The 13,245-nt window shown below is 43.0% G+C and overlaps 1 protein-coding gene across 1 annotated transcript; it reads left to right on the top strand.

Moving 5' to 3' along the window:
* The first annotated feature begins 84 nt into the window (after positions 1-84).
* Positions 85-6,548, top strand: Wdr77 (WD repeat domain 77). Its single transcript, XM_090334413.1, has 10 exons — positions 85-399; positions 586-771; positions 1,843-1,984; positions 2,246-2,295; positions 3,351-3,421; positions 3,545-3,599; positions 4,026-4,097; positions 4,564-4,672; positions 5,447-5,515; positions 6,115-6,548. Exons 1-10 carry the CDS (start codon positions 285-287, stop codon positions 6,272-6,274), a joined length of 1,029 nt encoding a protein of 342 aa, XP_090190539.1. The 5' UTR covers positions 85-284; the 3' UTR covers positions 6,275-6,548.
* The last annotated feature ends 6,697 nt before the right edge of the window (positions 6,549-13,245 follow it).

The following is a 13,245-nucleotide window of genomic DNA, read 5'->3' as shown; positions in this document are numbered from 1 at the left end:
AATCTCGCGAGATGAAAAGCATCCTATCGGGTCTCCCCTGTCGAATTTTTGTTGTTGTTGTTGCTTTCCTCGCGAGAAGAGGCAAAGGCGCACCGAAAACCTGCGGTGGGAGGGAGCGCACGGAAAGCCGGTGGGAAGCGTAGACTCCGCTCTCGCGAGAAGTGGAGTTGCTGCGTCTTCCGGAGAGGGGCGGAGGCCCGGCGGTGCTGCACGTGTGGGTTCCCGCCGTCGCTGAGCCGGGCTGCCAGCCGGGGCGATTTGAAGTTGGATTTGAAACCGTGGAGATGCGGAAGGATAACCCGCCCTCGCTGGTGCCCCCGGCGGCCCGCGAGTGGAACCTTCCCCCTAATGCGCCCGCCTGTATGGAACGGCAGTTGGAGGCTGCGCGCTACCGCTCGGGTGAGCCGAGATCCCGGGCCCGACCCATCCTGTCCACCCCGTTCCGCGTGCCCCCCTGCCTCCCGCCCCACGTTGCTGTGCTCGGATCCGGGAGGGCCCGCGTGCCAGACGGTGCCGGTCACCATGGAGACGGGCGGGCCCGCCCTCCCCACGCGTTCTGACAGCTTGTTCCTTCCCACTGTGCAGACGGGGCGCTGCTGCTGGGGGCCTCCAGCCTGAGCGGCCGCTGCTGGGCCGGCTCCCTCTGGCTTTTCAAGGACCCGTGTGCCGCCCCCAACGAAGGCTTCTGCTCCGCCGGAGTGCAGACGGAGGCGGGAGTGGCTGACCTCACTTGGGTGGGGGACAAGGGTATCTTGGTGGCTTCTGATTCAGGTAAGTCGTTTCTCTCTCGCTCCCCCAATTCTGGTGGATTGGAGACCTGAGTTACAGGGTGGGGTGGACTCAAATCTTCGAATGACCCCAGCAGTTTGAAGCTGATAGTGTTGTCTCCAAACTCGAACTTTAGAGTGGGTGGAAAGTATCTCTCCAAGGTCCTACACATTCCTAGAAAAAAAAAATACCTATTACAGATTATCTTCCTCCTTATTTGAGCCGCCCAGACCAATTAATAATCTTAATTTGAAAGATTATGCCTAAACCAGATTGTACTGCCTTCCCATTCTTCCCATTTTCTTCCTAAATGTGTGCGTGTGTGTTTTGCTTTGAATGTCAATCTAAGCAAAGTATATTTGACGTTTTTGAAAACTCCTAATTTCAAAATTGACAGGAAGTGCATGGAAGTTAGAATATGAAAGATTGAGTCTAACATTTGCACAGTAAGACTTTGCAAAACATGTTAAACTGATACTCATTTTACAACTATTTAAAGGTAATTTAAAAATGACTTTGTAAAATAGTTGTTCAAGTATTTCAACATGTAAGTGTCTAAACTATTGGAAATTGTTTACATTACTAGACTGTGCTGTAGATTTCATCTATCCCTGGAAAGCGAGGTCCTAATGTTTTCTCACTAGGAGCTCTCCCTGCATTCTTGACTGGATTTGTTTCTAGGAAACAGTAAGGCAGTGTAAAACCAAATGGTGGCAGGTGCTGGTGGTGCATGCCTGTAATCCTAGCTACTCAGGAGGCTTGAGTTCTGAGGATCACAGTTCAAAGCCACCCAGGGCAGCAAAATCTGTGAGACTCTTCATTAAACTACTGAGAAAAAGCCAAAAGTGGCACTGTGGCTCAAGTGGTAGTGTTAGCCATAAGTGTAAAAGCTCAGGGACAGTGCCCAGGCCCTGAGTTCAAGCCCTTTCCCAAAACAAAAAACAAATGGCTTAAAAGTTAGCTAAATCCTGGATGTGAACTTTGATGTTGTAGGAATAATTTTGTTTAGTGATACTGGCTACTTAAAAATGAATTACTATCTTGGTATAATCTAGAGTCACGTTTTCCCAACAGGTGCTGTTGAATTATGGGAGCTAGATGAGAATGAGACACTTATTGTCAGCAAGTTCTGCAAGTATGAGCATGATGACATTGTGTCCTCCGTCAGTGTCCTGAGCTCTGGCACACAAGCTGTCAGTGGTAGCAAAGACTTTTGGTGGGTCCCTGCACACATCACTCCTGTCTCTAGGCTTCCTGGGGGTGTCCTTATTATCGTATTAACCTTACTAATGTTTTGGGCTCAATATAAGTACCTCGTTACTCATTTTGGGATATTCAGCAATCCATTGTAAATAGACCATGGCAAGAATTTAGGAGGCAAAGACACGGGAAGCATTGGTTATAGGAAATTGTTCTTGGAACAAAATGTTTTTATGTTGTTAAGACAGATTGTTTCCTATTTCTTTTTGATTTTTAGCATCAAGATTTGGGACCTTACTCAGCAGACAGTACTAAATTCATACCGAGGTGAGTATTCTTACCTTTTTAGCACTGACCTTAGCTGTTTTCTTTCTCCTTTCAGCCTTTAAACTTTGCTTGGATATTAGAAGCAGCAGATCTACATTCTTCTGACTAGTAATTTCGTTTTGTTTGAGATACTACTGTTAGGATTCAATAGCAACCCCATGTCTTTTCCTCAGTTCTTACTGATGGCCTTATACTTTCTCAGTTACATTCTCAAAGACATTTAAAAGATTGAACTCTGGTCCGGGAGTATAGCCTAGTGGTAGAGTGCTTGCCTAGCATGCACAAAGACCCAGGTTTGATTCCTTGGGACCACATACATAGAAAAAAAAAGCCAGAAGTGGTGCTGTGGCTCAAGTGGTAGAGCTCTAGCCTTGAGAAAGACTAAGGACAGTGCTCAGGCCCTGAGTTCATGGCCCAGGACTGGCAAAAAAAAAAAAAAAAAAAGATTGAACTTGGTCCAGCCTGTGTACTACAAGTCTCCAGTTCATGTGAACTACTCCTCTACTTTAAGATTTTTCCTTAATTGGAGATAAGAGTCTCAAAGACTTCTCTGCCCAAACTGTTTTTAAACCTCATTTCTCAGATTTCAGTCACTTGAGTAGCTAGGATTATAGGCATGAGCCACTAGTTCCTGCCTAGAAGAGAATTATTAGAGAAATTAATTTGCTTAACATTCTAAATTCTCAGAACTTCCTAGAAAGCTTTTATATATGACTTAGGAGTTTGTGTATTCCTATATGGGAACTGCTGTAGGATTATGTAGTTCCTGCATTTGGAGTACCATGATTGCAAAGTCTTTCACGGTTCTTACTAAGCAACCAGTTTTTATTGTACTGTCTTTACCATGTTACTTTTTCAGTTAGCCTTTTTAGGCATTAGAGCTGTCAACCTTTCTTCTTACCTTATTTTGACCCATAATCTGGTAAAGCAAAGTGTGTTAACATTGTATTATTAGGAGAGGCCTCATACCTTCCCTCTTGCCTCTTGCTTTTTTTTTTTTAATCTAGGCTTACTTTATAACATCCTCTTCTCTGAAATATTTTTCTCCTTTGCAGCTCACGCAGGGCAGGTCACCTGTGTTGCTGCCTCTCCCCACAAGGATTCTGTGTTTCTTTCATGCAGTGAGGTGAGATGTAGCCTCTTTTCCCTAGCATGCCTCAATCCTTGGTAGGCCGAAATTTCTGTTATGGAAACTTGGCTAGCAGCTTGTTGCTCCTTTGGACTGAAACCCTTTTCTTGTTCCTCCTAGGACAATAGAATTTTACTCTGGGATACTCGCTCTCCCAAGCCAGCATCTCAGATGGGTGAGTCTAAATGCCAGTATGGGAAAGTAGTACTAGGAACCGACCTGGTAGTGACTTTCTTTGGCTTAGTCAAAGCAGAGTTGTCAGGTGCCTGGTCACTGTGATCTCTTTTCTTACTCAGGCCTAGCAGACTCATTCTGTACAAGGAGTACTAAGAGGAAGAGCTGCTTCCTGGGTGCACAGTTTACTCTGTAAAAAGCTTAACAGAAGGGCTAGGATTGTCATATTTATGTTTTGTGTTTGAAATGTGCCTGTAACTTATGGCTATAAATAGCAGGAGCTGATGGATATGTATTATCAGTAATGGGAAAACTACTGCCTTGGTAGAGTTTGGGAAACTAAATGAAGGACTTCCTGGGATTTAGACCAATTGCTTTTTGTGTATGTGCGTATGTGTATGTCAAACCTCCCTTCCCTCCTTGACAGGTTGCAATGCCTCTGGCTATCTTCCTACCTCCCTGGCTTGGCACCCTCATCAAAGTGAAGTGTTTGTCTTTGGTAAGACTTGACAGATTGCTTACCAGTTCTGGGAAGGGGAGGATAAAAGAGAAATAGCTAATTCTAGTGTTCTTGCCTCTTGGTCTTGTCAGCCTACTTGGGCACTAGGTAAATTGTGCTATCTGTGGAGAACATGATGATATTTTGAGCGTGGGTAAAAGTCAGTGAGCCACAAAGCAAATGATTTGCCACAAAGGAATTCTGTTCTACCATGTTTAGGTATGGTACTGTGGCAGTAACAAAGCTGTATGTATGGTAATGGTTTGTGGTTTAAAATCAGTTAGTTCATTTCTTTCGTTTCCAGGGTCATCTACCAAAAGACTTTTTATTCCTACTCTGCAAATGTAGAAAGTGATGCTTGGAGCAGTTAACTTGTCCAAGCTCACACTGGAATTTCAGTTGAAGTCTGCCTGACATCAAATCCCAGGCTCATAACCTTTGTGGCATAATCTCTGCTTTTCTGTAGGTGATGAGAATGGGTCTGTCTCCCTTGTGGACACCAAGAATGCAAGCTCTGCCGTCAGCTCAGCTGTGCACTCCCAGTGTGTCACTGGGCTGGTGTTCTCCCCACACAGGTACTGTTCCTTGTCATCAGGAGCCTGGTAGAGATGATGGGAAAAGTGAGGTGGAACATATGTTGCAAAACATTCATGATGGGCCAGGAGTTTGGCCTAGCAGTAGAGCTCTTGCCTAGCATGCATGAAGACCTGGGTTTGATTTCTCGGTATCACATACACCAAAAAAAGCCAGTAGTGGTGTGTGGCTCAAGTGATAGAGTGTTAGCCTTGAGGAAAGAGCCCAAAGATAGGGCTTAGGCCCTGAGTTCAAGCCCCAGAACTGGCAAAAAGAAAACAACAACAAAAAAAATGAAAACAAACCATTAGTGATTTGTTTGTTCCTTAAAGCCAACAGCCTCTAGCTGAGATGTCAGAATCATTGATTCTTTAAGGCTTATAGGGGCTGTAAAGGCTATCTGAAATGTATAGGCTATCTGAAAATGATTTACAGGAACCTGTTTCAGTTGTTGCTGAGTTATAGAGAAAGCTTGGGTGGAGTGGGTTCAGATTGCCTGGAATTTTTTGTTGTTGTTGGGGTGATGTTATATTCTTGCCTGGGTTATTATTGGGGTTGCAGTTAAATTCCTGCCTGGATTATTGTTGTGAACCCTTTCTTTGCTCCATTTCCCTCATTTGTCCTTAGATCTTTGTGATGGTAGACACGCCTTAACCTAAAGGGATGAGCGGGCCCCCTTCTGAGGGTCAGTGTGCAATGGGATTGGCCTAGGTCATCGGGAGATTTTCTTGGAACTATGAGCTTTATCTTTTACACACTTCTCTGCCCTTTTCTAGTGTTCCTTTCCTGGCCTCTCTCAGTGAAGACTGCTCCCTTGCTGTGCTGGACTCCAGCCTGTCTGAGGTGTAAGTTTGAAGTCCTGTGATCAAGAAGCAGGGAGGGAGAGAAGCTTTTTTTTCTTATGGTTCTGGGCAATGAACCCAGGGTCTGGTGCTTGTTAGTTTAACACTTGAGCTGTGTGTGTTCCTGAGAGTTCTTTCTCTGTTACCAGAGGGACCTGGACATTGCAAGTAGGCAGACTATAGATGAGCCACAGCTACCTGTGTCCTTGATAGAGAAGAGAGGGTGACACATGAAATTTCTGTGTAGTAGTCAAGCTCTGTCCCACAAAGGGGCAGTCTTAATACGTGCTTCATAGAGAAAGACATATATGCAAGGCAGCCAATAGGAGATCTCAGTTATATGTGCTTATTTGCCACAATTAGCTGTCTAGCCCTGATCTACATGTTACCTTTGATAGCAATAGAAGACAGGACTGCAAAATGGATGACATCCACTGTGGATAGCTACATTGCTGTCCTGGTGATGAGGCCATATACATGGTGAAATGTGTGTAACGTATCATAATCAGTACCCTAAATGTTAGATTCTTTTTTTTCTTCAGATATATTTCTTCTTGTTGCTTCTACCATGCTCAGACTTTTTCCCCTCCTCTTTCTTTTAGGTTTAGAAGCCGAGCCCACAGAGACTTTGCGAGAGATGCTACTTGGTCCCCGCTCAATCACTCCCTCCTTACCACAGTGGGCTGGGACCATCAAGTCATCCATCATATTGTGCCCACAGACCCTCTCCCGGCCACTGGATCTGAAAATGTTGCCGAATAGACTGGATTTCACACACAAAATGACAGCCACCTATGAGCACCCACTCCTTTAGCCTGCCTGTCAGTTTATGAGACCACACAGGAGCCTGAGACAGGATATTGGCTTTAGATCTCTGCAGTTTGTAGGCACTGTTTCTCAGCCTGGGGGAGGCTGGATTCTAGGATCCTCTTCACAGGAAGAAAAATATTCCTTGAAAACGGATTAGTACATACGTATGTGCGTGCATGCGTGTGTGTGAGTGCATGTTTAAGTCTACAGTTTTTGTTTTGTTTTGTTTTGTTTTGTTTTGGTGTGAAGAGTAAAGAAATCTTTCATCTTCCCCACCCAGTGCTCTCTCCACTCCCCCCCCCCCCAAAAAAAAAAAGAAATGTTGATAGAAGAATTTTATGCTGTCCATGTAGTTCTATGGTGAACTGGCCATGTCTGGTCGGGGTGTGGGAAGTAGGCATCCCTGAGCTCTTTTAAGCAGCTCTGTGCCATTCATAGATGGGACAACTTTTATTTTTTTAAATAAAACTTAATACAGTATTACATGGGAAATGCTTCCATTCACAAATATCTATTCTACCTACTTCGAAAAAAAGGAGAACACATTATTCAGCAGAATCAGAAATCAATTTTCTGGCTGAATGACTATTTTGGATGGTACATGTATAGTGCCTGTGCAGTTCCCTTCTCTCGTGCTCTGTGGAGACATGTATATGAGAGATGACTCTTTCTGTCCCAGATTCAATAGGGGAAAGTTAGGGGTTGAGACATTTCATTGAAGTTAGGAAAGTGACACGTAGTGCAGTGGCTCACGCCTGTAATCCTAGCTACTCAGGAGGCTGAGATCTGAGGATCGAGGTTCAAAGTCAGCCCGGGCACTAAAGACAGACGATTATCTCCAGTTAACCACTAGGAAACAGGAAGTGGTGGTGTAGCTCAAGGGGTAGGGCAGTAGCCTTGAGCTGAAGAGTTCTGGGCACCCAGGCCCAGATCCCAAGCCCCACAACTGGCCAAAAGAAGAAAAAAAAACTAACATAGAAAAACGTGTTCCATTGTCACTGATAGCAGCCTGGGACTTGACTTCCTAACCCTGGGACCCATTCCAGAAAACAAAGTCTGAAAGCTGTCTTCATGGGCTCCTAAGGGTTTAAAATCCAGCATCAGGAAGAGAAATAAAAACACTGGTTGCTGAAATAAAGAGCAGGCATTGATGGCCTGTCTCCCAATGAAGTCTCCTGTGTTATGACCTATTACACTTCGTGAGTTATCAGGGTGTTCATGGGACAAAGCCAGGCCCCGGGCACAAAAGGACATGAGACTTATTTCCAATTAACCTCTAGAAAGTGGGAACTGGGGCTTGGCTCAAGGGTAAGGCAGTAGCCTTGAGCTGAAGAGCTCAGGGACTGCCCAGGCCTAGTTCAAGTCCCATGACCCACAGGGAAAAAAATTGTTAGGCCTGAAGTGTGGCCTAGCAGTAGAGTGCTTGCCTAGCATGCTTGAAGTCTTGGGTTCCATTCCTTGGTACCACATACACAGAAAAAGCCAGAAGTGGTGCTGTGGCTCAAGTGGTAGAGCACTAGCCTTGAGAAAGTCCAAAGAGAGTGGACAATGCTCAGGTCCTATGCTCAAGCCCCAGGCCTGCCTTCCTTCCCATTCCAAAAAAAATGGTTAGAAAAGTGATACAGAGCAGGGTTACAGTTAAGTCGGGTAAAGAATACTTTTTTGAACAATGTACTCCTTCCCTTGCTCTTTCCCAATTTTCTGTTTCTGTCCCCACCTACAAGTAGTATTCTCAACATAGTGTTCTAGTGAGTACCACTTGCATTTGCCTACTCTTGTCTCCTTTTCTGTACCCTTCCAAATACAGATAAGCAAATGACAAAAAGGACAAACTACAACAAAAATGGATTTCCATTTCCTGTAGTTGACTTTGATGCATATGATCAGATGCACATAGGCAATGCACCTTTGTGTTCCTTTCCTAAGGGTCCTTGTTCTGAGTATGGGAATGTCTAGAGTCCTGTGTGATTTACTATGTTCCAGTATAAAATCTAGCTTCCATTGACCTCTGGTTAGAACTTGTAAAGGTGAATATGTACGTAGTCCTTCAGTTAGTTGCAGTGGCCACTCGTCTAGAAGTCTTGAATCAATTTCTGATTAGATTGAAAATAATTAAAATCAGTTGTGGAATTTTAGGCAGGATTAGATAAAAGCACAGTTTGAAGGAAATAGTGTATTTTAAAGGCAAAATATTTGTCAGTAGTTTCCATGCCCTTAGAAAGTCATGAACTGTTTACAATTTCCCTTGATTAAAACGTGGGAATTTGTAGTTGTCCAGTCTCCCAGGGTTAGAGACAGAGGTGTATAGCAATGAGATCCTCCATTGTTCTTAACTAGCACTTGATGAGAGGTAATGGGTGGGGTAAGAGAAATTGAAGTTCTGCTTCTCAGAGGTAAAGGTTTATGCTTTGTAGTCACTTAGAAAAAGGAAAGAGGACCTGAAGAAGGTAGATAATAATATATTTGCATAGCCCTTTTCTCTTGGGCTTGAGAATAGTATATGACAACAAAACCATATAACATTTCTGAAATAGGTTAGACATTAAAGAAATTCAAGAGAATAGGCAATGTCAAAATAATCAGGAATGCAAAACTGTAGAATGATTTTGTATGTAAGGAATAGATCATTTGCTCAAGGCTGGCCCTCTACCACTTTGAGCCACAGCTACACTTCTGGTTTTTGAGTGGGTGATTGAAAATAGAGTCTCATGAGGACTTTTCTGCTGGGCTGGCTTCAAACTGTGCCTCTTAGTAGCTAAGATTACAGGTGCGAGCCACTGGTGCCCAGTTCAAAAAATGTGTTTTATATGTGCAAGTTAAATCAGCTTCAGGTTCTGTAGTCTGACATGTGTATTATAAAAATCATCCAATATTGCCTAGGTGTAGAAATGGAAGCCAGTGTGTCACTTCCTTGGCTGTGTTTTTGCTCAGTTTATTCATTATAAATGTAGACCACTTGTTTCTAGAAAGACAACTAACCATGAATCCTTCACTTATTTTGTAAGAAAGCTTTATTTTTTTTTTTTTTTTTGGTCAGTCCTGGGCTTGAGCTCAGGGCCTGAGCACTGTCCTTGGACTTTCTCAAGGCTAGAGCTCTACCACTTGAGCCTCAGCACCACTTCCAGCTGTTTGTATGTGATACCAAAGAATCAAACCTGGGTCTTTGTGCATGCTAGGCAAGCACTCTACCACTAGGCTAAACTCCCAGCCCCTAAAGCTTTAATTTTTAAATCTAGTATTATAAGAAGTATGCTCTCAAGCTTGTGTCACAAGAAATTTAAGATCAGTCCCCACAAATGGCAAAAAAAAAAATGTAAGGTCTATGAAAACATGGCTTTCTATGAGACATTTTCTGGTACATATTAAATACTTAAGCACATTAAATATTTAAGATATAAAATATTTTAAAATCCTTTCAGGTGTGGTGGCTCATCTCTGTGATCCTAGCTACTCTGGAGGCTAAGATCTGAGGACTGGCCCAGCTGGTGCAGAGAAGTCTGTGAGACTGATTGCCAATAAACTAGCAAAGAGCTAGAAGTGGAAGTGTGACTCAAGTGGTAGAGTGTTCCTCATGAGCAGAATAAGCTAAGAGAGAATGCCTAGGTCAAGCAAAAGTACCAGCATGAAAAAAATTAAAATATCCTTTACACACAACAAAAATGTTTATACCAAATACGGGGAGACCTTCTATTTGAAGATGCGGTAGCTGACTAGAAGAGGTGCTTCTCAGTTTACCCCAGCCTGCAGTCAACACTGAATTCTTACATTATTTAAACAATCTTTTACCAATTCACCCATATGAATATTATGAAATATTTGGTCACATGTTTTGTTAAAAATAAGATTTCTAGCCAGGCACCAGTGGCTTATTCCTGTAATCCTAGCTATCAAGAGGCTGAGATTTGAGGATTGCAAAGACAGTCTAGGCAGGAAGTCTGTGGACTCTTATCTGCCTTAAGTAAAGCTGTGGGCTGAAGTGGTAGAGTGCTATCCTTGAAAGAAAAAAAAATGTGAAAGCTCAGGGACAGTGCTTAGGTCTTGAGTTCAAGCCCCAGAACTAGCATCAACAATAACAAAGCAAGGTACTTTTTTCTCTTGCCTTCATCTAGGTGACTGGTGAAAGTGTGAGAAGGTGATATTGCTTGAGGATTTGTAATTTACAAATATCTTCTCTCTTTCATGAGAATAGGCTAAGCATGAAGGAGTGGGCCTTCTGAGTGTCCAGGTGGCTGTGTAAAAATAAAAGGAACTAGTTGTATATTTTTTTGCATCAAAAACTCAAAAGGTTTCTGAGCAGTGACATGCAACACTGATTTTGAACATACCCTGCATTCAGCAATTTACTATTCATCATCTGCGATAGCAGATGCCTTTGTTGCTAATTCTTCAGCAGGTCAGCCCTGAGTGAAGCAGAGGGCATTCCAGGGCACCCATTGTTACATCTTGGCAGTCTCAGTATCAGCATTTACTTTTGCAGATATGGAGCAAAATCAGGAACTTTGTGATAGGGTAGAAGCCCAGACGACTGACTGAAAAGCAGGTACCAGAGATGAAGACTGACAAGCAAACCTGGCTTCTGTGATAGACATGGCATTAAGGTAGTGCCCTGGTGATAGTGGGATGTAGAAGGACACAAACCTCATGGGATGTCTCAGTCATATGGAGGTTCAGAAGTAAATAGAGGCAGGTATTCCCTATTAAATTGTTCTTCAAAGAAATCCAGTCAAACCAGGGAGACTGGCAGGATTTGAGAACACAGGAAGTAAATGTGGACCAAAGCATAGTAAGGAGAATTAGGCACACGGATGGACCTGGGAAACAGGTTAGAAAGCATACCTTGCTCACCTAAGCAATGGAACACATGGCGAAGCTTGATCTTGAGTGAGTCCAGTTAATAACCCACAGGGGGTGTGTGGAACATGCAGGAGGGACTCAAGTGGCCCTAGTGTTGATGCACCACAAGCACAAGACTGGAAGATGTTTGAAGAAACAAAAAAAGCCTGTGCTTTGCTCACTGCTGCTTCTAAAAGAACCACTAGCTCTGGGAGTATGATCAGTCTTTTCCCTGGACTACTAGAATTTTAAAGCAGAAAGTGTTTTGGGAACATGCACAATGAATAATTCCTGAACTATTAGTTGACTACAAAGGATGCTATAATCAGCCAGGTGCAGTGGTTTGCGCCCCTGTAATCCTAGCTACTCAGGAGGCTGAGATCTGAGGATCAAGGTTCAAAACCAGCTTGGAAACAAAAGGACCTTACACTCATCTCCAATTAACCTCTAGAAAACAAGAAGTGGGGCTTGGCTCAAGGGTAGGGTGATAGCCTTGAGCTGAACAGTTCAGGGACAGTACCCAGATTGAGTTCAAGCCCCCTGACCCACAAAAACAAAAGTATAATATAGCAATAGAAGAACAAATGGAGATTCCATTCGGATATCTACCACTTAGGATAAAATTTTCCATCAGAATTTCAGTGCATTATCCCTACCCTAGGCATTCTTTGCCATTACTGTCTTTATTCTATGAAATCCAAGCTATGGGTTTAAAAAGAGTGATTTCTTCATACTGAAAACAAAGGAGAAACTATCTCAACTTGACCACTTGTGTTATTTTCTGATCATGCATTATATTTGGTTAGTATTACTTTCGGGTATATGTTTTCTGATAAATCATAAATGCATATGGCTTACAGCCCTGTTTTGTTTATCCTTCATACATATTCACATATGAATATGTATGTATACATATATGTGTATATCTAGGTTCTCAGATGTCCAGCTTAAATTCATCAGATTCCACAGATTCATGACACATTCTCACTATTGGCTCATGTAGTGGCTTAAAACTGACTCACATACTGTAAAGTTTTGGTCTTTTCTTGAGAAAGCAAAGGTTCTGCGAGCATGGACCTATTTCCCTGCAGGGCAATCACTAGCAGCTCTCAAATATTGTCCATGATCTCATCTGCCCCTGTTGTCTCCTGGCCAGAAGCTTTATGTCAGTTGATATGTATCATTGAGCTTGAACGAATATTCCTTTAACGTAGCTGGGGAATGTGTTTATCACCTCTATGTTACCTGTTTAGATAAGCTTCCTGGTCAGTATTAGCACCTGAGTTTGAGAGACTTGCTTCATTGGACAACCCTTTTGAAACTCCTAATTAATTGCACCTTTGTAAAAAACAAACAAACAAACAAACAAAGCTCAGGACCTGGTTGCTAGTCCTGATCTTCTTTTGCTCGAGGCTAGCACTCTGCCACTTGAACCACAGTACCACTTCTGCCTTTTTCTGAGTATTTTATTGGTGATAAGAGTCTCTGCCAGGAAGGCTCTCAATGTTGATTCTTAGATCTCAGCCTTCGGAGTAGCTAGGAATACAGTGTGAGCCATGAGTACCTGGCTGAACTAAGTACTGAGGCTCAAACTTGAAGCCTGGGAACTGTCCCTTGGTGTTTGTGCTAAAGGATGATGTTCTACCATGTTAGCCACGACTCCACGTTTGGCTTTTTGGTTGTTAATAGGAGATAAACGTCTCACAGACTTTTCTGCCCAGTCTGGCTTTAAACCATGATCCTCAGAGCTCAGCGTCCTGAGTTGTTAGGATAACAGGAGTAAGTAATTTTACTGAACTAACAACTTTTTTCATAAATCAGAACTTCAAGTCATTTAAAATTGTCTGAAGTAAACAGGAGCTGTTCAGTTAACTGAGTCTCTCAAAGGCTAAGAAGTGTAGAAACACTTCTAGATGGTGACAGAGTCTTAGACCTTGGACTCAAAGCCTGAAAGCAATGTAGATGCTTTCTGAGTTGTATTATACTGCCTGCCAACCTATGATCTTGTAACAATAGACTTACTATTATCATATCATACTTCTCTCCCCATTCAGTCAGTCCTGAGGGTCTGAGAACCATGAAGTGGGACT

The sequence above is a fragment of the Megascapheus bottae genome, chromosome 6 (genome assembly GCF_031878675.1).
Source record: "Megascapheus bottae isolate mThoBot1 chromosome 6, mThoBot2.hap1, whole genome shotgun sequence".
In the NCBI taxonomy this organism is placed as follows: Eukaryota; Metazoa; Chordata; class Mammalia; order Rodentia; family Geomyidae; genus Megascapheus; species Megascapheus bottae.
The sequence above is the reverse complement of the archived record's forward strand: the minus strand, read 5'-3'. Positions and strand labels throughout refer to the sequence as shown.

Bases quoted from the DNA above. Each gene is read 5' to 3' on its own strand.
- Wdr77 (XM_090334413.1), top strand. From the start codon at position 285: ATGCGGAAGGATAACCCGCCCTCGCTGGTGCCCCCGGCGGCCCGCGAG. The intron at 772-1,842 runs GTAAGTCGTTTC...TTTTCCCAACAG, and splicing joins CTTGGTGGCTTCTGATTCAG to GTGCTGTTGAATTATGGGAG. The intron at 5,516-6,114 runs GTAAGTTTGAAG...TCTTTCTTTTAG, and splicing joins GACTCCAGCCTGTCTGAGGT to GTTTAGAAGCCGAGCCCACA.